This window comes from Caretta caretta, chromosome 24 (assembly GCF_965140235.1).
Source record: "Caretta caretta isolate rCarCar2 chromosome 24, rCarCar1.hap1, whole genome shotgun sequence".
In the NCBI taxonomy this organism is placed as follows: Eukaryota; Metazoa; Chordata; order Testudines; family Cheloniidae; genus Caretta; species Caretta caretta.
In genome coordinates, this window is record NC_134229.1 from 6,276,580 (window position 1) to 6,303,886 (window position 27,307).

General features: G+C 53.5%; 1 protein-coding gene across 2 annotated transcripts; it reads right to left on the reverse strand.

Annotated features, from left to right (window-relative positions):
• Positions 1-3,838: 3,838 nt before the first annotated feature.
• On the reverse strand, positions 3,839-20,431 carry ANKRD34A (ankyrin repeat domain 34A). Of its 2 annotated transcripts, XM_075122721.1 has the most exons (3): positions 19,979-20,431; positions 17,809-17,963; positions 3,839-12,291 (listed from the first exon to the last, which is right to left on the reverse strand). In XM_075122721.1, exon 3 carries the CDS (start codon positions 12,198-12,200, stop codon positions 10,611-10,613), a length of 1,590 nt encoding a protein of 529 aa, XP_074978822.1. In that variant the 5' UTR covers positions 12,201-12,291; positions 17,809-17,963; positions 19,979-20,431; the 3' UTR covers positions 3,839-10,610. The 2 variants fall into 2 exon arrangements, with proteins under 2 accessions (XP_074978822.1, XP_048684643.2); XM_048828686.2 differs by lacking the exon at positions 17,809-17,963.
• Between the last annotated feature and the right edge of the window lie 6,876 nt (positions 20,432-27,307).

The window sequence follows — 27,307 nt, forward strand, 5'->3', positions numbered from 1 at the left end:
TCAGACTGGCCTTTGCTAATATAAACACAGAGCAGTGCACTGAAAACAAGAGAGACCCTACCAAAACCACTCCACTGCATGCATCATTCTTCCCCTGCCTCAATTTCCCCAGGGATAATTCTCCCCTCCCTTCCTCTGTTTACACCAGACCATGGTCTATTGGCCCGAGCAGGGGGCTGGGAGCCAGGACCCCTCCTGGTTTTTATTCTGGCTCTGTCACAGACTCACTGTGTGGCCCTGGGGAAGCCCCCTCATTACTCTGGGACCACAGAAGTGTTATCCCAGGGGTGGATTTAGCCTAAGAGGCCTCAGTTTCCCCATCTACAAAATGGAGATGAAATTTAGCCACCTTCCCACACTACAGCAAAGTGTTGACTTCCAGCTATCGACGTCCAGGCACACACATATTCGTTATGGAAACAGCCCCTCCAGATAAGCCAGGGCCAGCCTGGAGGCCAGTCCCCAATCTCCATAACAGGCAGAACTGAACCCCTGGATCCACGCAGCCCCCAGATGTGGGGAAGCTCCAATCTCAGCCCTCTGAGTCAGTCTCTGCCCCTGAACCAATTCATTCTGCGTCAGGTCATTCGTATGAGTCCCATTTCCTGCTGGATCCCATATCGATGGCTGTACATAGTGAGGGTTAAAATCCCCTTCCATCTCCAAGCTGTGTCGACACCAGGTTCTTGGCAAGAGCTAACATACCGAGTTGGGGGGGGGGGGGAGGCATTTGTGTGGCTGCTAAGCTGTATTGACGAGATGAAATATCGGTGGCTTTCAGTGTAACATCAATATTCACATGAATGGATCCACCCCTAGGGACAACTTAGAGCAGGCCAGAGCCAGCGTCCTAGATTCGGACATCATGACCTACGGGAAAGCTCCGATCCCCATCTAAGCCCCAAGAACTTGTGACACTCCTTGGCAACTGACGTCCTTTCTGCTGCTGCTCAGCTACTGTCTGCGAGCCCCTCTTCGTGGCCATGGCTGGTGAAGTCCCTCCCAAACGGGCCTGACTTCAAATAGCCGGGGGGGGGGGGGGGGGGGATGGAAAATTTGAGATGCAAACAATAGGGTTGCAGTGAAACCATGCACGGTGTTCGGGATGTAGCAACCTCAGTTAGAGCCACCAGATGGCAGCATGATTCCAAGAGAGAGGAATGGCGTGTCCCATGCTGGAGGCGGCAGATAAGGGCCTTATTGGTCCTGGAAGGGACATGCAGTGATGGGAGGGGTGGGTACGGATTTTAGTCATTATATGTGGGTGCGTTTGTCTCCCCGTTCCCACCCAAATCCTTTCTGGATAATGCAAAGAGCCAGTCAGGGCTTCCTGTAGGAGCCCCAGATGGACGATACCAATCAATGCGGACTTTCGTGCGGTACCATCTGTTCCAAAGGGCTTGGCAGACACTGAAATGCAGCCACCTCTGGGGTGGAATGCTGCAGCTCTTTAACAGCCTCCCAGCCATGCGGCCCAGGGATCGCTCACCCAGTGTTGAAATGCAGCCACCCCTGGGGTGGAATGCCTCAGGCGCTCAGTCGTGCTCACCAGCGAGAGGTGAGGATGTAGGGCAGAAAACGAAAAAGAATCCTGCATACAAATGAAACAGCAGGAGGGGCTTTTGAGAGTCCGAATGGAATTATTCAAGTTGGAATCAGGACAGGGCACCAGGCTTCCCAGTAACCTACCGCTCAGGAAATAGTGCCTTGGGTTTATTAGCCTCAGGCAATCCAGGCCTTAGCTTTGTGCCTCACCCTAGGGGTATGTGCGACTATTTTACAGCTATGCTGCTGCCATGTCGACACTTCTTACATCCACAGAAGGGGGGGTTCCTGTCGGTGTGGTTAATCCCCCTCTCCATGAGGCCGATAGATTCCTGGGTCTCCCAGCCAAGCACGAGAACCCCTGCCTAGCAGAGTGTAGTGGGGCAGCTGCCCCACTCCAGTAGAACAAGGGCTAAAAGCAGCCCTGGGGAGGGCTGCGGCTGTGAAAGGCTGATTGGGGAAGCAGCCACAGCTGGGGCCACACGCCAATCAGGCCACAGCTGGCCCTATAAAAGGGCTGTGAGCCAGGAGCTGAGTCTCTCTCTAGCTTTGGAGAGAGGTGGACTTAGCTGCCTGAAGGAGCAAAGGGTACTGCGGACAGAGCTGTGCTGGGGAGCTCAGGCCTGGCGACCTCTCAGGCTGCGGCCTGACAGGAAGGCCCAGAGAGGTACTGGGTTGCAGGGAAAGGCAGTGGGTCCAAAACCCCCTTGCCAGTGATGAGTGGTTTATAGACTGCAGTCTGCCCCAGTGAGTGGGGGCTAGATGATGACTGGCAGTAGCCACTGAGGCAAGGTGGGGATAGAGGGTTGGGGTTCCCCTGGGAGGGGAGGCTCAGAGTGGGGGTACTGTGGAGGGCAGAACCCTGAGGAAAAGGGGCACCAGAGTCCGGGAGGGACATGGGGGCCCAAGACAGGCAAGCCACTGGCAGAAGGAGGCGCTCCATCTGCTGGAAAGCTAATTCCCAGGATGACCAGCAGGAGGTGCCACACCAGTGAGGCTTTGCTTCGCTACACAGAGGCAATGAGCTTGCAGCCCAAGGAGGTCCAGCCATAGGCCACAGCACGTGGGAATGCCACTGCTAGGCAGGCGAAAGGGAGCGGGGATCCAGGCGGAGACAGAAGCCCTGGATTTTCCACTTCTTAGCATTCCCTTTCCTCTCTGCCTCTTGCTCCAGATGAGTGGGTTGAGCCGAGGATGAACAGCTGTGTGGGAGGGAAGCGGGACAAAGACGCTGGCCCAGCAATTGGGACACCCTGGTGGGGAGCGAAAGCAGCGTGGCAAGTGGGTTGTGCATTAGGGAGTAGCATCGCAGGCATGGACAAGGCAAGAGAGGCGCTATTCCATCTACATCTCGCGTGGCAGGCCTCCTGCCAGGAGCGGAGACTTTCCCATGAGGGCTGGATCGTTCTAGGATGGGGTTATTTTTCTGGGGGGGTTGCGTTTGTTTCCCAGAGCTGTGCTGTGCAGAATTGCCCACGGTTGCTGCAGCATGTTGCAGAGGAGACGCGCACGCTGCGTGCTCCTCCTCCCGCAGACGTTTGGAGACCTAGTACACAGGGATCCCACGGCTAGCCATGCCAGCTGTGTTAACGGCTTGGGGAACCAGTGTGCTTCAGGACCTAAGTAGGACACATGCTGGGGTCAGCCAGGGTTTGCCTCTTATCCCCATGTATATAGCTGTGTACGGTAGGCCCAGGGCAATTTAAACCTTCCTCTGAAACACTGGATGTTGGCTGTTGCTGGAGCAGGGACACTGGCCTGGCTGCACCGGTGATGGGGGTCTGGCGTGGCAGGTGGAGGGATGCTTGACTAGAGGGAACAGTGCTCTGATTTGGTGCAGCATGAGAGAGGATACGGGAATCAATGGACCAGTTATCTAAGCCAGCATAGGGAGGAGATCATAGAATCCTAGACTATCAGGGTTGGAAGGGACCTCAGGAGGTCATCTAGTCCAACCCCCTGCTCAAAGCAGGACCAATCCCCAATTTTTGCCCCAGATCCCTAAATGGCCCCCTCAAGGATTGAGCTCACAACCGTGGGTTTAGCAGGCCACTGCTCAAACCACTGAGCTATCCCTCCCCCCAGTGGGGTCTAAGGATTGGATGGGTTTGATCTGGTGCAGCGGGAGGAGGGATACAGGAAGAGATGGACCGGTTATCGTATCTGGCATAGGGAAGAAGCAGGAGGATACTGATGGACCAGTGGCCTTTCCCCAAGACCTTCTGTTCCAATGCAAGGCCCCTAGGTGGCAGAATAACCCCCATCCCCAAGAAGACTCAGGTGTGAGCCAGGCTGAGCTATGTTGGGCTTTTATTCACTGCTATGTGAAGACCAAGAGATTCCCCTGACACCCCCAGCTGGGAGGCTGGAATTATTTCCCCCAACCGAGTTCTTCTCCGTTCCCGTCTCTCCGCCTCGCCCGCCACCCCCGAGTGGAGACAGGAGCACCCTGGCCAGCAGAAAGGCAGAGCTCGGCAGAGAGGGGTGTGGACCGGGGGTGGAGGGAGGAGATCAGACGCTGCCCAAGGCAGAGACAGCCGGTGGCCTCGCCAATACAAGTCTCGCCACCTTTGGGGTGGAATGGTGACCACACTCTCAAACATGACTCACTTCGGCTCAGAGGGGTTCCACCCCCCCATCCCCTCGTTCGCTAAATTGGGGAGGGTTTTGTGATCTAGAGCAGAGCTGGTAGGTGTTCACACATTAGCCTCTCAGTCCTGTGGGTGGGTCAGGGTCATTAGCCCTATGGTGCAGGTGGGGAAACCGAGGCACTGAGCAGGGCCGCAGCTCTCCAAAGGCTATGCAGTGAGTCAGTGGCAGAGCCAGGCGTCTTGACACCCAGTTCCCTGCTCTAGCCATTAGACAGCGCTCCCCTTGCCGCATTGGGATAATAACTTGGGCATCCTGATGCTGAGTTCCTCTGCTCTAACCATTAGACAGCATTCCCTCGTGGGATGGGGAGGTGGACCCAGGAATCCTGCCTAGCTCAGAGACGGGTCTGAGGTGCGAGGGATCGGCAGAGCATATGAATATGCATGGCGGAGCGTGTGAGTCCTCTGCCTGCCTTTGGCAATATTGTCCAGCAATCAGCTGATCAGAAGGCTGGACCATGCCCTAACCTAACACACAGCCCATCTCCGCTGCAGGGGCCTGTGTAAATACACCCAGCTCCATTTCTAACAGGGAGCAGTCGCTCTACGCTTCGCCTATGGGCTTTCAGCCCACTGGGCCCCTGAAGCTCCTACACGAGCTCTATGCAGAGGAGTCACTTCCCCCAGCCCCGAAAGGGGATGCTGCACACGGGGAAGGCCTGACGCTGCAGGCCCGATTCCTGGTATTCATCAACGAGCCCCGGTCACTTTTGTCCTGCCCACCTTTTTGAGCTGCGTTGATCACATGCTTCCTCTTTGCGTCCTGCCCTAAATGGCTGCGCAGGGGTGCTGCCGCACTCCTCCCCAGAACTGGCAGCATTTCCGCCCTGGGTGGGATGGGGGAAGGGGATTCCTGTCTAGATCGCAAATAGCGTTGAGCTCTGGGGCACTGCATTATTTCCGCTTGTCCCTTGCACGGCGGGTCAGGAGCTCTGGTGGCGACTGCATAGCATCTGCTGAGATAATAACCCCACATATGCTAGGGAGAGGGGTATTTTCAAAGGGCCTCGGTGCTGAGTTAGGGACCTAATTCCCCTTGAAAGCCAATGGGAATTAGGTGCCTTGTCAGGAACTTCTGGAAATCTCACCCTTAGTGGAAAGGATTTAAAGCTGGACTGAAACGTCTGTTTGGATCCAAGCTTCCCCCTGAGTCGGCGGCTGCCTGGATCCGTCTTGTTAGCTCCCCTCTGAAGAGGGTGGAGACCGTGTGCCCGGATGCCTGCCTGGGGCTGGAATGGTCCCTGGAAGCAGCAGCTGGTGCCTGGACTTTCGCCCTGGCGTCACCAGCTGGTGCCTGGCGTCTTCTCTGGGCGTCACCAGCGCTTGGATGGAATGAGTGAGCTGCCTCGCCACCCCCAGCGGTGCTCTGAGGCCTGGCCTGCCCGACACAATTCTCGGGCTAGCTCTGTACTTATAGGCCCCCATCACCGCTGTGTCGGGGCAGCTGCAGAAACCAGCTTGCGTTAAGCAGGTTCTGATCCGCAACAGCACCCACGCTGCAGCTTCTCTCCCCTACCTGTGGCACAAGGGGATCTCACTCTGGTCTCATGCCTCCCGCTCTAAGCACTGGAGCTGGGATGAGAACCCAGGCGTCCTGCCTCCTCTTCGTCGGCTCTAACCGTCGGCCTACATTTCCTCCTAGGACTGGGAAAGGACCGCAGGAGTCCTGACTCCCAGCCTCCAGACATAGGGGAACAGAGCCCCAGGAGGGCATGAAGGCAGAGGGCGACTCCTAGAATGGAGTTGGGTCAGTGCTCCCGCAGAGACAGCTGGGAATCAGGAGGACTGGTGGGCACAGTTACACACATCTGTCTGTGGACTGCAAGGCCCTGGATACCCCAAAGACAACCAGGGGAGGGTCATGACCTACCTGCCCTTCCCACATTGCTAAATGCAGAACCTGGCTACATAGATCTATGACCACCATCACCCTGGCATCTGGGCAGCCCCAGAACCAAGCCCGGGCTCCCCCTAGGGAAGGATATGTGTGGGGAGGGTCCTGCTATGGAAACGATTGAGAACCTCTGAGCTACAGCCTGGATTGTCAGGGAGGATGCAGCTCAGAGACACATGCAGGAACTGGGTTACGTGAAGGAGGGAAACTGATCGCGTCACAATATGCATAGGGTGTAGAGACCTCCTGCTTGGCCACAGTGGATGAGATGCCACCCAATGCTCAGGAATATTCCGCACTGGCTAATTGATAAAGGGGTAGAAGTTGTTTCAGTCAAATGTCCCCTCGTCCATCGGCTTTTGATTGAGCAAAACCCAAAGGGACTGGCCGCCTGGTTTCATCCAGAACTCTGCAGGTGGGGGAGCGAGCTGAGAAACTGACCCTGGTCTACTTCATGATCTGCAACTGATTTTAAAGCAAAACATTCCCTGTGGCTGCCTTTAATACACCCAAGGTGGGGATGGAGGGGTAATACACCCACCCACCCGCCCATGCACGCAATATGCCCACAGTGGGGATGGAGGGATAACACACGTGCACGCAATATACCCACGGGGGGGATGGAGGGGTCACACCCCCACCCCCCAGTAATCAGTTCCTTTTGTGCACGTTTTTTGTCCATGTAGCCCAGTGATGCTCAGACTGAGGCTTGGGAACCGCAAGTGGCTCTTTAATGTGTCTCTTGCAGCGCAGGATAGTAAAACACTGGGTGATTTAATTATTAACCCATCATGGTGACTTTACATTGTCATTAACCAATTGTATTCTTATTTTATTGACTACTTAGTCATTTTGCGGTGCGAATAAAATATATATAGTAAATGGATCAATGAATTCACACTCCTGTGGCTCTGTTGGGTGCTGCTGGTCGCTAATTTGGCTCCTGAACCCTGGAGGTCTGAGTATCACTGAGCTAGAACTTACTAAGACAACCCCCTGTCGAGGAAACCACAGCCCAGCAGTTTGTGCATTTGGTCAGCAGGGGGCAGCACTCTGCTTGTGCGGCCATAGGCACAGGGAGCCGGGTGTGGCACTGGCTGGGAGACCCTAGGGACTTCCAGAGCTAAAAGCAGGAGCAGCCTGGGCTAAAGATGACCCCTGGGGGTCTACAGCTGATGGGGATTTCCCATCCTCAGGGAAAACTTGCAGTTTCAAACTTTTCCTGTCCCGAATTGGAACCAAATCCCCAAATCTCAACAATTATTTGCAAACCCAGTTCTCTCCCCCCCCCTTCCCCCTCCCCCGAAATCTTCTTGGCGGATATTTTGTTTTGGTAAATTTGAAACATTTTTTTTCAATGTTGACCTTTTAAATGTTAAAACTAGACAATAAGCTTAGCGGCCAAAGGAAACGTCCTTTTGAGCTGAAAGCCGGAAGCGTTCCGTTCCGAGGCTGGCGAAAAGGGGCACTTTGACATTTTCAAAACGTTTTCATCTCTATTTTTTTCTAAATGGAAAAATTCGGCGGACTTGACACCTTCCTGTGGGACGTTTCGGTTCTGACGAATCAACGCTCTCCGACGGCAAATCGTTTTGTGGAATAAGTCCCACCCAAGCTAGAACTTAGCTGGGGCAGTAGCAGACAGGTCCTCTGTGGATCAGACACAGATGGAGACCTGTACTGGAGGCTCACCAGTGGCTTCTAGCCACACATATACTGGAGACAGACGTGCTCAAAGCAGTTTTGATGGCCTCTGAAATCTCAATGTAAATTTGTTTCCAAATTTCGCAGTTGAGCTCCATCCTTCTAACCTGCCGACTGAAAACTCCAGATCCAACCCCTACAGGTGTCCCAGATACAGACTTGAAACCATACTCACATGCTGTATGTTCTCTGACATTCACAGGCAGAGAGGGCATTCGCCCTAGTGGAGAAAGGCCCCATGTATCTGCAGCAAACTAGCCCCCAAATCCTGCAGCAAAAGGCCCTAAATCCTGCAGGAAACTGGAAATCCCAGAGCAACATCGGATACACTGAAATAATAAGGTTTCTATTAAACTAAACATGGCACAGGCTAACGCAATCAGCACAGGATAAAGTGTGCTAGCTAATCCTCTGGCCAATTTAATCAAATGCTGCCCCTATAATTTTAAGCCCAAATTTTCAGCTGACGTCAGTCAAGAGAGGCACCGATTTATACTAGCCAAGAATATGGCCCTTCATTTTCAGTGTGCTGCAGAATTTTGTAACAAAAAAGGCATAAGTGTTTAGCAGGAGCAATCGGGAGAGGGGGTGGCATGGGCTGGAGCATGTTAGCAGTTGAACTGGGGGCAGTTGAGGGGCTTTTGGTATCTGAGGATTTAATTGGGAGTTGTGAGATACGCACATTACAATGCAACGTTTCTGCTCAAATCAGCAGTGGAATAGTTAACAATGTTGTTGTCAGTTTGGTAGTCAGTAGGTTTTAGAGTCAACACCCAGTTGGCATCAACGGGTTCACATCTCTTAGAGTGACCATTGTAGGCTGTCTAAAGACTAGGTCAGGCCAATTGGCATCAGATACATGCCAATCAGGGAAGGTTGGCCTAGCTGCCACAAGGGCTACAAGTGTATTTCTGCAAACAGAAAAGGGAGCACAGCACGGGGGCGAGTTCTGCAGAGTAGCAGATACACAGGGCCCTGATTACAGTCTCCTTGTGCTTATAGGGAGACCTGTGCAAGTGTTAACTCCCTTAGTTAACTCAGACTTTGCAGCATCACTTAGGGAAGTGCGGGGAAACCTGAGCACTCTGCAGCATCATAGCTTCGTAACTAGGGGCCAGATCTTCCCACTGGGAGTCAGGCACCTAAATACCTTTGAGGACTTGGGCCTAAAGCCTTGTCTGCAACGGGATTTGTTTGCACCAATGCAGTTACGCTAGTGCAAACCTCTTGTGCTGACAAGCCGCGGCTGTGCCGCACGGCCAAAGAAGCACAGCGCCTCCTGGTGGAAAAGCAGGGTAACCCATGCCAGTGCACTGGGTCTGCACTATGGGGTTGGCATTGGGTATCTATTTGCCTATTTACACTGACTCAGTCCCCTCCCTCCCCCTGAAATGGTTTCCCTTCTCCATCGGTGACGCTCTGCTCAATCCCTCACTCTGTGCCTAAAGGGTTTATTCCAGCCCTCCCACCAGTGTTTGGGGGTAACTTCTTGTGCGTCCCCAGTCATATTGCTTTGTCTAGGGGGGCGGCTCTGCCAGAGACTGAATGCTAAATAACTAACAAATAGGATGTAGCATTTCCAGAGCACCTCTGAGCCAGGGATCTCAAAGTGCTTTACATTCCCTCCATTTGACAGGTGGGGGAAACTGAGGCACGGAGCGGGAGTGTCACTAGGCCAGAGTCACCCAGTGAGTCAGTGGCAGAGACAGGTAGAGAACCCGAGCGTCGTTAGCGCCCAGTCCTCTGACCACTAGACAACACTCCCCCTCCTGGAGCTGGGAAACAGTGCCCCGTGCCTAAAGTGCTTCCGTTTTTGAGTGCTCCAGCCTGAGATGCCTCAAAGGGGCCTGGTTTCCAGTAGGCGCGTGCTCAGCGCAGTTGGGCGTCCCAAATCTCTAGCATTTTTGCAAATGCAGCCCTAGGTCTCCCTTTGCTGCGCCCGCCAGACAATGCTGCCCCCTCAGAGGTGGGGAGAGAACCCAGGAGTCCTGACGGCGTTCACGCTAATAAATAGGATATTGCAGGGAGCAGCAGGTGGGGTGCAAGGCCACTGGGGGTGGGGGGTGTCTGTCTCTAGGATCACTGCTGCTTCCTTCCAGGTCGGAGAGCCGTGCAAACCGAGCGAGGCTGCCTTTGGCTTTGAACCTGGATCAGGCACAAACTGCTGCTGGAAACTGGAAGAGGCTCCGGCTGGCCACGTTCCTGATCTTGAACCCAAATCGACCCTTTCATTCCCTTTTTCTTTCTGCTCCTCTGCATCTCCAGGCCGTGCCCGGCAGGACCCGGAGGGACGGGACCCACGTGCCTCCCCTTTGTATTCCTGACTGGCGCGTGGGAGCAGCCATTAGAAGCTGTCATCGTCCCACTCCCAATGTAGGCCAGGTTTCCCAGCGGGCTCCGGCCGCTCTGTGGCCACATGGCACAGTCATGGGCGGTGATGCTTGGGGGCCTTCCGCTGCCCGGCTGTGGCCTCAGGGCCTCCACCGAAGGGGCACAGCGCCATCCCGAAGTTGGTCGCACGGGGGATCCTGGCCCAATTGGGCCACGGCCCAGCACTGGAGTGCTCCTGTTCCGGTCGCATTTCCTGCACCCTGGGCGTGGCCCGTGGCTAGGATAGATACACGAGTGCACAGCAGGGTGGGGGATACACAGCAACCCAGACACAATGGGCTCGCCACCCAGGATGGGGTTGGAGAGATGGGATGGGTGGGGGGGTGTCTCCAGCTCCTCCCCACTGCAGGAGCAGCAAATGGGATGGGGGATAGAATAAATCTAGGCCTCTTCTCCTCCTTTCCCTGGTTGGGGCTTCTGTCCCTTTAACTGGCCGAGTTGCCCTGGGCCAGCATGTTCTGGAAATTGACCAGCTGCTTGATCTGTTCTGTTTGCATAGAGTGCCGTCTGAACAGCTTCTTCTTTGCCTTGGGGGAGCTGGGGGCCATGGGGATGAGGCCCCTGTGCACAGGCGAGGGGGGCCGGCCGTTGGCCCGGATGTCAGGGATGGGAGGGTGGGGGTTGATGTTGAGCCGGGGCAGGAAGCCAGGCCGGGTGTGGGCAATGTGATCCAGGAGGAGGGTCCCCGATCCCCTCCTCTCCAGCAGCCCCGGGGAGCGGCGCCGTCCCGTCATGGGGGACACGGCGCTGGGGATGCTCTCTAGGGACTCCCGGGAAGAGCTGGCCGGCAGGGTCAGCGGGGAGGCGTTGTATTTCCTCCTCTCCAGGGAGAGGCGGCCTGAATCCGGGGAGCCGGGGATGGAGTCCGGGCAGAGGTGCGCGTCTGACTCGCAGTGCTCCATGCGGGCCAGCTTAGGGTGCGCCATGCCCCGCAGGCTGGGCGCCGGGGCCCCCCCACTCTCCTGGGCCTCGGGGGCCGTGTTGCGCCGCGACAGAGGCTGGTGGAGGTGGCTGAAATGAACCTTCTCGGCCCAGGGTGCCTCCGGGCCCGGGGCCTCTTCCCCAGAGCCCTGGGGGGCCACCGTCTTGAAACCGGGGGGCTCCTGGCCCTCGATGCTGTGCCTCCGTGACAGCACGGGCCTCTTGGTGATGCTCAAGCCGTTCATCTCGGCCGTGATCCTCTCCTCTGGCGTCCGGGCCTTCTCCAGATGGGAGGTGGCCAAGACGGAAGGCGCCACCAGCCCCCACGGCTCCGAGTTGAGTCTCTTGAGTTGCCTCGCCCGGCCCTTGGGTGGCGGGGCTGCCGGCGGCTGCTCCGCGGAGGCCTCGGCCTCCAGCCCCTTGGGAGGAGGCGGCGGGGGGCAGGTCAGCCGGGTGGCCATGGTGAAGTTGAAGACGTCCCTCGCCTCCTCCTTCTCGCTGGCCCCGGGCGACTGGGTGGTCTTGACTTCGATGTCGGAGGGCGACATGCACAGGGCCGGTGACTTCTCCTCCAGACCCGGGGACGGGGGCGAGTTCAAGTACTGTTTGGTCTTCTTGGTGCCCAAGGGGGACGTGTCGGTGGTGATGATGATCACCTCCTTGCCCTTGGCCTTGCAGGCGTCCAGCAGCACCTGCAAGGTCTCCCGGTCGTCCCGGTTGATGGCATACACCAGGGCCGATGCCCCCGCGTAGTCCCGGGCGCTGGGGTCGGCCCCGTGCTCCAGCAGGACCGAAGCCACCGAGGGCCCGGCCCGGTCGGCGCAGGCGTGCATCAGGGCCGTCTTGCCCGTCTTGTCAGGGATGTTGGGGTCGGCGCCGTTCTCCAGCAGGTAGCGCACCATGCGGGGCTTGTGGTGCGGGTCGTCATAGCGGGCCAGGCAGGCGGCGATCAGCGGGGTCTCGCCCTGGGCGTTGCCCTCGTTGATATAGGCCCCGCCTTCCAGCAAGAGGCGGGTGAGGCGAAACTTGCCCTGCCAGACAGCCTTCAGCAGGGCATTCCCCTCCGCGTGCGGCATGGCGGCTGGGTCGCTCATCGCCAGGCGGGGCCTGGGGCCGGGCGGTCTCGTGGGGGCAAGCCGGGGTTGTGGGAAGCAGGACGGGGCATTGCACAGGCAGAGCACCTCCCTGGACAGAGAAAGAGAGAGAGAGGGAGAGCACATCGTGAAATCTTACATTGCTACAGCATCGTTCGTCACCAAGCAACCCCTTCACCACTGAGATGCCACCTCTGGGCTGCAACGCAGCAGCTGGTTAATCGCCGCGGAGCTGGGCTTCACAGTGACTACGCAGCTGGTGCTGAAACGTAGCCTGCTCTGGGGTGGAACGTGGCAGCTGTTTAACAGCCACACAGCAATGCTGCAGAGAGATCACACTACCACGGCTGACATAGCCCACAGCCATGCTGCAAAAGGATCACTCACCCAGCACTGAAATGCAGCCAGCTCTGGAATGGAAGAAGGCAGTTGTTTAACAGCTGCGTAGCAATGCTGCACAGGGAACACGCACCCAATACTGAAATGCAGCAAGTTCTGGGGTGCTGCATGGCAGCTGCTTAAAAGCCACAGCAACGCTTCACAGGGATTACTCACCCAGCACTGGAATGCGGCCACCTCTGAGGTGGAGGAGAACCATAGCAGTGTTACACGGGGATCACTCACCCAGCACTGAAGCACAGCCAATTCTGGGGCAGGAGAGCTGTTTAATGGTGTACCGCAAGGCTGCACACCACTTTAGGACAGGAAGTGAGGGCTCCAACAGGTGAAGCTAGGCAGACAGAATCTTCTTACTCATACTGAAATTGGGCCTGGCTAAGAAATGCCCTGGGATTTTTAAGGCCTCTGTGGGACATGGCCTCAGTTTCACACCTGGCTGGCAGGCCCCCTCCTTCCACATCACCTCTGCGCCCATATTCAGACTTCCCAGAGAACAAAGGCAAAACCAGTTGGGAATTCAGCAGCTCCTGCTGCAGAAAAACCCACCTTCGTCCCACTCTGTTGTCAACGATGGAGCAATCCAGACAAGATTAATCTCTAACTCTTCTCACTGGTGGGTCTCAAAGGAGGGGAGGCTTATTACCCCCATTTTACAGATGGGGAAACTGAGGCACGGGGCATTCCCCAAGGTCGCCCAGCAGCAGAGCTGGGGATAGAATCCAGGTTTGCCTGAGTCTCACTCACCCTGCATTCATGGCACATGGGACAGCTCTGGGGCATTATCCCACTCATCTCTGGTATAGCTTAATGCACTGTCCATGAAGCCAAACCAGGACCTAAGCAGGTGGTGGTGCTAGGTTATTTCTTCACACCATGCACAGCCAACCTGTGGAACTCATTGCCAGGGGATTGTGTGAAGGCCAAAACTAGAATGGGCTTCAAAATGCATTAGACACGTTCATGGAGGGAAAGGTCCATCGATGGCTATTTGCCAAGACAGGCAAAGAGGCAACCCCATGGTTTGGGGGTCCCTAGCCTCTGACTGCCAGGAGCTCGGTGTGGACGACAGGGGATGGATCACTCGATGATTGCCTCTTCCGGTCATTTCCTCCGAAGCACCTGGCAGCGGAAGACAGGATGCCGAGCTAGGTGGACCATTGGTCTGACCCAGGATACCTGTTCTTATGCAGCACGGCCCTCCTCCCTTTCGCTTCACTGCAGCCCAGGGTAGGTTCTTGCCTACCGTGAGGGATGCTCCCCACCAGCCATTAGCAGGTCTCCAGAGAGTTAAACTCTCAACTCACATGCACGTGCCGTCACCGAGTGCTGGCAGAGCCCCCTGGCTTCCCATCCCAACCTGCCTGCCTGACTCAAAATCCTACCAGCTGGCGCCCGCGTGGAAAAGGGTAATTAATTCAATGTTGGAAAAAAACAAGTGAACTAATCAAAAGAATTTTGGCTGGTGAGCGCGTTCCCCTCCCCCCCCCCCCCCCAGCCGCCCCCAGCCCCTTCTGCCCTGGCAGCTGGTGAGCTGGTTGGCTGGAGGGGCATTGGAGAAGGGCTGCCGGTCCTGCCTAATTCACCAGAAATATCTCGCTTGGGGGTGTAGGTGACACCGTGTCTATTGGTGCCAGCTTGCGGAGTCCGATGCAAACAGGGCCAGCTTGCCCGAAGAGCTGCAGGCTGGATTGCCCCCGGCCCCGATCAGGGCAAGCGGCCAGTGTAGGCACCTGAATAAAATCCAGATTTCCCAAAGGCCCCTGTATGGGTCCCGCTGGGACACAGATGGGCAGCAGCTTTTCAGAAGGGCCCGGCTTCTGGTGTGCACAGCTCTTTGGAAAAACTCGGCCACGTGTTCTGCCGGATTGATTCACGCTGCCTCCCACCTGGGCCCACGTTGGGAGGCAAAGGAGAGGCAAGAGGGGTGAAGCAGGGAACGGGGCGGGGAGGAGAGCATGGAAGAGTGCTGGAGAGGAAGAATGAGATAGATGGAAAGAATAAGTGGTGAGGGAAGGTAAAGAAAGGGGGAAGGAACAAAAAGGCCAGGAGGAGGTAAAGAGGGAAGGAGCAATGGAGGAAAGGCAGGGGAGGAAGAGAGAAAAAGGGGCCTGGAAGACGGAAGGTGAATAGAGGGAATGCAGAGGAGAGCCGATGAGCAAAAGAGAAGAGAATAAAAGAGGTGGGGAAAGAGAAGAGGAAGACAAGGAAAGCTAATTAGCAGGGCTAACGAGCAAGCAGCATCCTACAAATCATCAGAGGCTGGCGCCATCCACTGACCCGGTGCCCCGGGGACCAGGACCTGATTGAATCACGGATGTTGAGCGCTGCGGATTAATGGCACCAAATGGGCCTGCTCAGAGCTCTTCCAGTAAGAGGCAGCAGGCTGCCTGTGGTTATAGCCCATGGCACTGGGTGGCAAGCTAAGCAGTGCTGGCTGGGGTTATGACTTAGATGAGAGACCGCTGCCCCCGGTGGTGTTGGTGACTCAATGGGGGGTGTTCTTCTCAGAAGGCCTCACCACATGTGGTCATTAGCAGGCCCCTTCTTGCTAAAGCTGGTGGCCTGATCGCAGCACGACCGGGGTAGTCACTGGCCACAATGATCTTTGCTTCCTATCCTAAAGCGCTCGGGAGTATTCTGTCCTGGAAGGAGTGTTGTCCAATGGTTAGAGCAGGAGACTGCGAGCCAGGACTCCTGGGTTCTGTGCACAGCGCTGGGAGAGAGGGGTTAGAGTAGCTACACTGGGAGCTTGGAAATCTGATCCAATGAGACAGAGCTGGGCACTGAATCCCTGTCTCCTGGGGGGTGGGAGGGGGTGAGAAGGCGCAGTGTGACCAAGCATAGGGCTGTGTGTAACAAATGAGCAAGGGAAAGAAGATGTGAACATGTAACGTGGTGAGCGTTTGTGAATGTGTGAGAGGTGGAAGACGTTTCTGTAGGTATAGAAGCAAAAGATTTACTCTCAATATTTGTCTCCTGAGCCCACTTTTGGGCCGGGTCAGATCCTGGGAAATGAACTGTCATTCTCATGTAGCCTTCTCAAACCCCCCCCAAAAAGCTCAGCCCCACCCCGAAATAGCTCACCTCTCTCTGCAAGGATTGGACGGGTCATTAATTCTGCCCAGGATAATTAGTTTGTGCGGCTGGCTGGACCGGGAGAGAAGTTGGAGGAGGCCAGTTCAGGCCGGCAGCCCCAGCTGATGGAGGGGAAAAGGGGGAAGATTGAAAATAGATGGACTGGCGTTTTCTGTGGGATTTAGATGGTCAATTCCCAGTGAAACTAATAGGAAGCGGGCATCCAAATACTCTCAGCAACTTGAAACATCTCAGCCTTCTTCTCTAATCTTCATATCTATCTATCTACCTAATCTTCGTCTGCATCTCTCTCTCACTGCATCTCCAGATCTAGCTGTCGCATGAAACATTTCCTTTAGTCTTTCAAATTAAGCATATTAGAAAGGCTTGCACGTCCCTCTGAGCCAATGGAGCGTTCATTTTGAGAAAACACTGGATTAACTCGCAATGACTAGCTCTGTTAAAGTGTCATTTCAAAACCCATCCATGTGCTGCAATACAAAGCCGGGGGAGGGCCCTGGAATCATTTGTCATTTGTCAGACAACGAGTGAGCTGCCAGCTAACCCACACTGAGTGACCTGCTTTATCTGTTTTGTTATTAGCACCCACTAATTTCCTCATTACTTCTAGATTTAACTCAGCTTTAGTCCCCAGAGCTTTCACTGGTGTGGAGAGAGGGAGGAAGGAATCTAGATTTGAGCATGGGCCCGGGCATCAGTGTTCCTGGGCTTTATTACCAGCTTTCACAGGCAGTGCACACTAGTGGTTAAAGCGGGCAGAGGCGGTCTGATGATCAGAACTCCCTGAGGGTTTTTTGTTTTTTGTTTTTTTACTATCTGTAGCAGGGCATGTTGTATAGCAGTTGGGCTGGGAATCAGGACTCCTGGGTTCGATTGCCAGTTGTAGGCCAGAGTGCAGTCTAGTGGTTAAAGCAGGGGACTGGGAACTCCTGGGTTCTCTTCTTGGCTATACCAAATCATGTCCTTGCTCCGTGCCTCGGTTTCCCCAGCTATAGACTGGGGCTCACAGCTACTCACCCACCTTTTTCAAAACACTTTTGAGATCTCTAGCGGGAGGCGAGGGATTTTCAAAGAAATCTAAAGGAGTTAGGTGCCCATTGAAAAGCCCAACTGAAAAGTGCCACATAAGGGCCCGATCCAAACTCCACTGAAGAAAGCAACAGCCTTTCTATTGATCCTAGCATGCTGCGGCTCAGAACTGAAGCGCGATGCACTATGATGAGGGTTTTATTTCTGACGGATTTTATCCTGAGCAGCCGCCAACATTTCAGTGACACCAAAAGGCACGCGGGAGAAAACGAGTCGATCGATAAGAGGCCGCAAGCACTGTAATTTCTGCACATCTTCCCTTACAGAGAAGCATCCGGCCCCCAAGATGTCAGAGGAGATATTGACCAGCAAGACGCTTCAAAAATGAGGCATCGTCCTCGTGCGTCAGTTTCTCTCCTCTGGACCTCACCGTCACAAGTCTGGAAGCAAGAGAACGCAGCAACTGTGGGATGCTTTTGCTCCTCTTTGGAACAACCCCCGCTCCCCACACACCCCGTGTTGAGGTCTCCAGGAATAGACCCAGAGCTGTCAGTTTCACCATTTAAGGCTCAAATCTGCCCCTTTTTTCTCTTATTTTTTGTCTTATCGCTACTTTCTGGGGGCTTTTTCGAGGGGCTGGTGCTGGGAGGGCCTCTTGGGTGGTTGGTTGTTATTATTTAGAAATAAAAGGAAGTGATTGTGTCAGATCCCCAGCTGGTGTAAATCAACATAGCTCTGTTGGAGTCAGTGGGTCAGATTCCCAACTGGTGTCACTGGGCCAGAGCTCTGTGGAAATCAGTGGGCCGAAGGCTCAGCTGTTGTCAATTAGCATTGCTCAAGTGACTTTCCCAGAGCTGTGCTGATTTGCACCTGCTCAGGATCTGGCCCCTAGTGTCGCTAGCCTGGGATGTTCCCCCTGCCCCCCACCCTTTGCCAAAGGAAACCCAAACCGACCTTTGGGCCCAATCCTGCACAGCCTACCTGAGCCAACCCTGATCGGAGCTTGGCTCCAGCAAGGCAGGCAAAGTTGGGCTCTTACAGGCTGAACCTGCTACCCTTGATCCCACAAGTAATCCTTACTCACCTGAGTAGCCTCAGTCACTTCTATGGATTCACCCAGATCGCTCACCAGAGTGAGGGTTGTGGCAGTAGGAGCCTTGGGCCTTGATCCAAAGGCAGGGCCTTTCGACTGACTTCACTGGACTTGGGCCCACTTCAGTGTGAGTCTCCCCTTCTCCCCTGGGGTTAATGGAACTGTTCAGGGTTCATGGATTTTTAAGACCACAATGGGCCATTTACCACCACCATAGGATTGAACCCCTTCTGACTTAAACATCCTAAACAATGCCCCTCCCCTCTATCTATGTAGTTTGCCCTCGTCAGCATCCCAGCCGTGCTCTTCACAATCACAAATGGGTTTTAGCCTCTCCTAGGGATTATCGCCATTTTGTAGGTGGGGAACTAAAGGCCCAGGAGAGATGAAGCAACTTGACCAAGGTCACACAGAGAATCTGTAGCAGAGCCAGGAATTAAACCCAGATCGTCTGGGTCCTACTCGAGTGCCCTTCCTGTGAGACCATCACCCCTTCCACCCCATCTACTGTCTCAGTTTCAAGTCAGTGTTGATACATTGTCTTCCACACTGCTTGGGGAATGAATGAGAAATTACCTCTCTCATTCCTACGGATTCTTTCCTGAGCTCCACCATAGGAAATCTATGAGAGCCCTATATCATATCAGGAAAATCCATCTGTCATGCTGGGGTGTAATAAAGCAGGCAATTTCATCTCGGGAATCCTGTAAACCCTTCATCATTTATTGTCCAGGAATGCAGGCTAAATAAGCTACGGTCTGGTAAGATCTCACTCTGCTTGTCCCCATAGGACCTCTAAGTAGAAAAAGCCATTTTACCTTTGGAATCTTTCAAAGACAAGTCCTGTGCTTTTGGGTGAAAAAACCACAGCCTTTTCCAGATGAAGCAGCCCTTTTTTTCATTTAAAAAAACCCAACCCAAATCCCTGCAGAGCAATAAGGCTTTAGGAAACAAAGGTTTAAAGCTCTGACAGCGACGTTGAATATCAAGGCATGCAATGGATGAAAAACAGAGAAAACAAAGAGGGAAAAGCCAGATAGATTCTTTGCCTCATCTTTGCATTTGTGGGTTGCAACTGGAAAAGGAAGAGATTCGGTTTTCGGCAAATTGCTACCGAGGTGAACTGGGAATGCCTGGTGGATTTCAGTGTAGAAATGGTCTGATTTATTGGAATCAAATTTATTGGAATCAAAAGTCTTCCAGGGATCCTTTTTTCCATTTCAGAGGTAAAGGGATTTTCTTGGGGGCTATGAGAGGAACCTAAAGAAAATATTCTGGTCTAAATTAGAAAGAGCTTTCACCCACGTTTGCTTACATAACCACATAAGAATGAAGGCAACCTACTGAATGGAGTGAGAGAAATTATCTCTCTCTCTCTCTATCTATCTATATCTGGAATTTAAAGGAACTTGTGATGCTGAATATTACAGTTCAGGGTGAGTACAGCCAGTGAAATACATTTAAATCAAAGGCTAATTCTATTACTGTTCTAATTCTATTAAACAGGTGGATTTAAAGCAATACACCAGCTAGTGGCAATAAAACGTGATTAGATTTTAATATAAACCAGATTTCTGGCTTGGTTTGGATCAGCAGAATAAAACACCAAAGGGACCAGATGGGTAAGAGCAGAAAGACACCTGCGTGGACATATAGCCACAGAGACATTCATGATTAGTCTGATGAAAAAGAAACACATTTAATAAGAATGACTAATTAATCATTCATTAAATAAGTGCAGCCAGAGAATCCCAGAGTTCCAGTGCACGCTGGGTTGTTCTGGAAACCAGTAGCCATTGAGGAATGGGATTTTAGGACAAACGGACAGTGCATGTGACAGACAAGATCTTCATACTGTCCAGGAGGCTTTCTCTCCCATCCCTGTCTGCATTTTAGCCTAAGCGCAGGACCCATGCGCTGATCCCCGACCAGAAGCAACAGTGGTGCTTGCTGCTTTCAGCACCCGCTAGCTGCTCTATCATTCTTTTATAGCCCGCTCTCCAGAGGTGCTGGAACTAGGGGGCTGCCGCACCCCCTGGCTTGAAGTGGTTTCCATCATATACAGGGTTTGCAGTTTGGTTCAATGGCTCTCAGCACCCCCACTACACACATTGTTCCAGCCCCCCTGCTGCTCTCTTCTTTTTTAAAAGCGGGATCGTACCTGGCGTGGTTGGACCCTCTCCCGTCACCTGCTGCCGGCTCTTCTGGGCCACATGCTTCCTCCTCACCCCCGGGAAAGCGGAGCAGAAGCCTGCAGAGTTTTCATGTCTTGAGACCTTTGCTCCCCTTTTGTGCATTGGGTGCGTGCGGGTGTTTAAAGGAAATCGACCCCATTCAACTTGAGACAGGGGGATAGACAAAGCGAAGCCAAATAATTCAGTCCATCAAAGCCCTTCTCTGCATTTTTTTTAGCAGCATTTTCCCCCTCCCCACTCCGGTTGCAGCCCTGCCGATAGGTGACTGAGCGCCGGTGTTTTCCACTTACTGCCACAGCCTGACCGGCTCTTTGCAGAGACACAGCCGGGCTGCTATTTTTAGCTCCATTCCCATAGACCAGAAGTAGCTATTCCATTCAACTACACAGAGCGATCACACTGCACCAATATACATGGGAAAGGGGCCCGCCTCTTCCACTCCCCTCTCCTCCCCCCCCCCCCCCCCCCCCCCGCCAGTGCTTAGGAATTTTGCTCAGCCCTGGTCTAATCCCTTGATCTCACTCTGTAGCAATTTGGTGGCACTCTCCATGTGCACAGTGGGGGGGTGATGAGAGCCACCGAACCAAACTGTAAACCCTGCATATGATGGAAACCACTTCAAGCCAGGGGGGTGAGGCCGCACCCCTACTTCCAGCACCTACGGCATTGTCTCCTTAGGATGCTGGGGATGAGTCCAATGCATGCTACTGTACTATAAATATCACCCCCTGGCCACGGCAGTGCTGGGCGCGATGAACCCTCGATCCTTCGCTGCCCTGCTCCTTTGTGTTCCCACGGACACCCTCGCCAAGTCACCTCATTCTAGGAATATTAGGGCCCTGCATGGTAGCACCGCCTCCAGGCTTCAGCGGGGATCAGGGCCCCATTCAGTGTCTGTGTGAGGTCCTCTGCAATGCCCAAGCAGCGAGGGGCCCCCACTCGCCTGGTGATTCAGTTACTTGGCCTTGGTGGCAAAGCAAAAGCCAAGGTGAAGCACAATCCCTTCCCCCCCCAGTGTGATGATGCAGGGGTGCAAACCCTGTCTAGTGTGTTGGACAGCAACACCGGTAGCCCCCCCCCCACAACTGAACTTTGCAGGGGGGCTGCTGGAAACCAGGGGTGCTGGAACAATGTGTGTAGTGGGGGTGCTGAGAGCCATTGGACCAAATTGTAAACCCTGTATATGATGGAAACCACTTCAAGTCAGGAGGTGTTCCCGCACCCCCCCCCCCGCACCCTTAATTCCAGCTCCTCTGGGATAAACGCCACCACTGGCCCCATTGTGCCAGGTGCTTCACTGACCCAGAGCGAGAGATGGTCTTTGCCCCATAGTGGCTTACAAACCAACTAGACCAGACAGACAATGGGGAGGGAGGGGAAACTGAGGCACAGAGCTGGGAAGCGACTTGCTCAACATGACCCAAGCAGGGCAGCGGCAGAACCAAGAAAAGAGCCCTGGTCTCCCCCAGTCTCAGACCATTGCCCTACCCACTAGCCCACACTACCTCTCACGGGACAGGGCTGTAAATGCCTTCACAAGTTGCAGAGCAAGGGAGGGGTAGATACTCAGGGTCCTCCCAGGGTCTGTCGCCACTGCATTGTAAAACTGGTTTTATGGCATCCGGGCTTGTGGACTCGGTGTGTTCAAGCTCACACTCGAGCATCCATGGTGCACTGTCAACCTGGGCTAACAGTTGCTAGACCCATGACTCACAACTGTGGCGATGGCTCCATACTGCGCTACACAGACCTTCTGACCTGGGTCTGTGGCTTGAGTTGTGTCCACACTGCAAAATGATGGGGCTTGGACCCGAGTCTCAGTGGAACTTGAACTCAGACCCAGCCCTGCCAGGTGGGTCCTAGGCTTCAGATCCTGAATGATTGCTGACCCATCCCATACAGTTTTGTGTGTAGACAGTATGGGGTGGCGGGAGGTTGGGCTCAAACCTGAGCCTAAGCCCAGGTTTACGGTTCAGTGTGGACATACCCCCAGTTTCCCCACCCCCATCCTTGCCTCAAAGATTCATTTTGGATCCCATCAAGGATGGAGGTGGGAAGTGTTGGCTAATGGTTAGAGCAGGGGACTGGAAAGCTGGACTTCTGGTTTCTACCTCCAGCTCGCCATGGGCTCCTCTACATGCTCTTGGGCAAGCCCATCCCTTTCTCCATGCCTCAGTTTCCCCATCTGTAAAATGGAGAGACTGGCATGGGCCAGCTTGCACGAAGCACTTTGCGGCTGTAACATGCTACATGTCTGCATGGTGAACACAGTCTCGGGGATTTGCATGAGTGATAGCTCGCAGCCACGGCCAGATTCTTGCTGCCTACGCCGGGAGATTCAACTGTGCTAAGGGAAGAGACGAAAAGCGGCCAAGGTGGAGGCCACCAGGTATAATGGCCAGATGTGTGGGTGCGCGTGTTTGGCTCTCCGTGCGGGGGCTGCGCCTTTCATAGGCACCTCTTCGGAAGCTTTTGTAATCCCTGGTGCCTGCCCTGCACTGTTGCCATGGTTACCGTGACTAACTGTATTCCTATCGCTCCCTGCCCGGTTCCGAATGCGCTCGGTGTTTGTGGGGAAAAGTCAGTTTCCTTCATAATTCTTCAGCCCCAGAAGACCTTTGACCTCAGCCAAACCCAGGCGGTGGATGGGTTAAAATTGAGTTGATGGTGTTAGTGCAATAATGCCAACTAAGATCATGGCACAGTTGCGCTAGGCGCTGTACAGACATTCAAGCCGGGAATGCTAGGGGCTGGACAGGCACAGGCCTGGGCGTACACACAGATTTTGGACCAGTATAACTGTGTTGGCTACAGGAGTGATTGTTTACCAATATAGTTAGTACAGCCCCTACTGTGTTCACAATTATACTGTATAAAGGGGTCTTATATTGGTACAGGTTATTCCCCTTCCCAGACAGGAATAAGTGATATTCAGATTTGCAATTATTTGATTTTTATCGGTAAACATCAATTTCACCGAACCCACAAAAAAGTCCTTCCATTGATGACTGAAATTCACAAAGTATGGAAAATGCTGCTTGAATGCTTCTTGGAGTTTGATTGAAGGATAGTTACTTGGCATATTTTGCAAGGGATGTTGGCAATTTGTGTTTTAACGGTCATAAAGTTCTAACTTTTTGAATCTCAAGGTCGACTGTCATGAAATAATTATTGTCTGACGCCCGCTGTTGTCTGACCTCCCTGCCCGAAATTTCCTCCAACTGTAAAATTTAAATTGATACAAATCAACCAAAAATGCTTAGAAACAAATGTTGATATTATCCATCAAAATTATAAGAACATAAGAACGGCCCTACTGGGTCAAACCAAGGGTCCATCTAGCCCAGTATCCTGTCTTCCGACAGTGGCCAATGCCAGGTGCCCCAAAGGGAATGAACAGAACAGGGAATCATCAAGTGACCCATCCCCTGTCGCCCATTCCCAGCTTCTGGCAAACAGAGGCTAGGGACACCATCCGTGCCCATCCTGGCTAATAGCCATTGATGAACCTATCCTCCATGAACTTATCTAGCTCTTTTTTGAATGCTGTTATAGTCTTGGCCTTCACAACATCCTCTGGCAAGGAGTTCCATAAGTTGACTGTGCGTTGTGTGAAGAAATACTTCCTTTTATTCGTTTTAAAATAACAAAAAATGAGTTCTGACCAGCCTAGCTATACTGGTGTAAGCAGATTTATACAGGTATAACTCCACCCACAGTCAGGGAATTGTACTGCTTTAACCGTACTGATACTGTATAGTTAAAGCACGACAACTCTGGTATGGAGAAGGCCTTTGATTATGGGTTTAAAACCAAGTTATTCTTATGGGAGTAATGCCAGCAGAGATTAGAGCACCATTGTGCTAGCTGCTGTAGACAATGTGCCTGCCCTGCAGAATTTATAGTCACAGGAGAAGTGATTTGCCCAAGGTCACACAGCCTGTCAGTAGCAGAGCTAGGCATCAAACCCAGGTCTTCTGACTTCTGCTGTTGTCTCCAGCAAACAAGTCAATAGGCAGGCATTTGAGAAAGAGGAGGCCCTGACTTTATAGGCTCGCAGCTGGAAAACTCATTTCCCATCCATTTCTTGGCTTCATTCACCCTGCCTTTGCTGTGTGATTTAGCAGGTTTAGTCAGTGTTATTTGGTTCCCATGGCTTGATGCAGGATGGGCGGGCACCCACATCAGGGACCATAGCCCTAAGCCTGCCTGCAAAGCGGAGTGACACTTTGGAACACATATGGCCAAGTTGGGCCAGCAGGACTTTCGCTAATGGGATGCTATGTATTAGCTGATTGCCCTGGTAAGTTACACAGGGGGGTCAGGAGAGCTGGCTTAGTGGAGAGTGGGATTCAGGAGACCTGAGCTCAAATCCCAGGGCTGCCATAGACCTCCTGTGTCATCAAGTTATCTTGCACCATCTGTAAAATGGGCATAATCCTTCCCTGCCTCCCAGGGATGTTGTAAAACAGAAGCCTGTTAATGCCTGGGGGATGCTCAGCTGCCATGGCGAAGAGGGACACAGGAATGCCTCGTGGACTTTTTCTGCCGGGCTGTACACCTGGAGCTCAGCCCCACGTCGTCTAACTGCTGGCGTGGCCCAGAACTCAGCCACAACCCAGACTGGATCACCGGCGGCATAGGTAACGCTGCCTCTTGGTAAGTTTCCATTATAAGACTCTGTTTTCAGTGGCTCCTTATAACTTTGCCAAACTCTAACCATCTGGGCTGGAATTTCCCAGCCCCCAGTTTCTGCCTCCAGCTGATTCTGTGGTGAGAGAAGTTACTGGCTAAGTTTCAGAGGAGCAGCCCTGTTAGTCTGTATTCGGAAAAAGAAAAGGAGTACTTGTGGCACCTTTGAGACTAACCAATTTATTTGAGCATAAGCTTTCGTGAGCTACAGCTCATTTCAGCTGCCTGGCTCTTTCAGGGAACAAGATTATTTACAGAATGTCTACACTGCTTTTTTTAGCCCCAGCACGTGAACCCCAGGGCCCGAGTCAGTTGATCCGGGCGCTGAGACTTGCTGCCCCGGGGGTATTTTTTTTGCAGTGTAGATGTCAAGGGCTGACCCCCACCCTTCTCGCTAACAGCGGATGGGCTCCGGAGCGATTTCCACGGGGGCGGATGGCATCGCGCTGGAGCGAGAGCAGCACGGGGGACTGCCGAGTCCGGCCTGGTGCCTACTCGTTTTGAGAGCTAAGATCTAGTGTAAGTAGACCCTCAGCCTATGAAAGGCCACGATCAAGGGTCTCGATGTGTTTGGTCTTTTGGCCTGAGACGAAAACCTCGTCTGTGTCTCTTGGACCGTGAAGTACAAACATTATCTCCTAAGCTAATATCTGTTATCAGTTTAATATCTGATTTGTCCTTTATTTGAGGACTGTATATTAAATTGATTTTTGTGAGGACTTCCCAGTATCCGAACCCCCGAGCTCCCCCCGCCCCCCAGCTCTTCCATGGCTATTTTCATAAGGATCCAGGTGCCTGCCTGCCAGTGAAATTCAATGGTGGTGCGGTTCCTAAGTCCCTTGGGCCCCTTTCGCAGCAGACATTCAGCCAGGTGGAGAGAGGAATGATTTGTTCCAGGACCATAGAAAGGAAATGAACTATGAAACTGGGACAGCTGGTTGGGGGAAGTTGACTCTCTTTCTAGATGTTGGTCTCTTTCTTTCTTTCTTTTTCTTTCTTTCTTTCTTTCTTTCTTTCTTTCTTTCTTTCTTTCTTTCTTTCTTTCTTTCTTTCTTTCTTTCTTTCTTTCTTTCTTTCTTTCTTTCTTTCCCCCTCATCTATCTTGGTTGCTAAGGCAACTTCACAGCTGGGCCTGCACCGCACAGGCTCCCAGAGCCCCGCTTCTGCTGCGGATTGAGACTAGAATCCCGGCTCCCTGGGAGCAGGAGGCAGGAGCCAAGCGCATCTTCTCTCTGCTTCTCATCCCGGCACCAGCCAGGTGCTGGCAGTTATTTTGGGTTTCCCCCTCCCCCCTCGTTGCTATTTTCAGCCGCTCTGTCGGAATCGGGGTGGAGGGGAGGGGGAGATGAGTCACCCCATCCGCAGCGCAGCCAAGGAGCCGCTCAGCAGAAAGCATCCTCCGGGCGGGGGGCTGGAGTCAGAGGTAGCGGGGATGCTTCATCATGCTGCAAAGAGCAGCGCGGCTGGGATCTTTCACCCAGGCCTGGATCCTCCAGAGGAGTCAGCACCCAGCAGCTCTCCCCGGGGCAGATTTTCCAGCCCGTGTACACACCGCTCTTTGGAAAATCCAGCAATTTAATTCAGTGTCCAAATGGGAGCCGAGCTCTTGTGAAAATTTGGTCCTAAAGCAGAGCTTTTAGAAAACCCTCCCATCTTAATATTCTAGACACACACACACACACTCTTGCACGTGTGTGTGAATAGACGGTAGGCCAACGCTGTTGTGTGGGCTGGAATCAAGCTACATGGCTGGAGTTGGGAAGCCCTGATTTCATGCTCTAGTCTGTCACAGGCACCATTTCAGAAAAATTCAGGGGCGAGGGGAATTGTGACAGCCTCTAGAATATTGTATCAAGGTTGGAGGGGTTTCTAAAAGCTCTGCTCTAGGAATTATTTCGGGGCCAGTCTCTGGCCTGTGCTCTACGGGAGGGTCAGACAAGAAGATCAAAGTGGCCTTGTAATCAATGAATATGTGATTATATGATAACCTGCAATGTTGGGGGTGGTGGGGGAACTGGAGGACACAATGGAGCATATAGACCTATGAAAAGTCGGGGGGGGAAGCAAGGTCTGGGGGCCTCCCTCATAGCAAATGACACCCCTATAGTCTAGGCAAGGCTGACAGACCACACAAGCACACATCTGTGTACACACACACATCTGTACACACACAGCTGTACACACACACACAGAGCTGTGTATACACAGAGCATCAGGAGAGTCTCAGCTCAAAGACCCCAAGTCAGCTTAGCTGTAAGGGGTTCCCCACCCAGGCCCCCGCCTCTGCTTTTCAGGACCCGTGTAAAGGACGGAGCAGCCCTGGCCCAGGGAAAGGGAGATCTGGATCGTGTAGAGGTGTGAAAGCTTTAGCCAAGCAGTCGCGGTCCCTGCAGCTACCCTGCTCTGCGCGCCATCTGCCTTAGCTGCAAGGGGCTTGGTGGTGCGCTTGTCAGAGCAGCGATCCACGAGGGGTGGGTCTGGCAGGGGCAGAATGGGAGCAACCTAAGGCTCCCGCAGCTCCCCCTCCAGCATGGAGCCCCCTTCCTTCATGCCGTGAAACCTTTAGCAGCAGCAGCCAAAGCGCCTTGCGCCTAGCGTGAGGA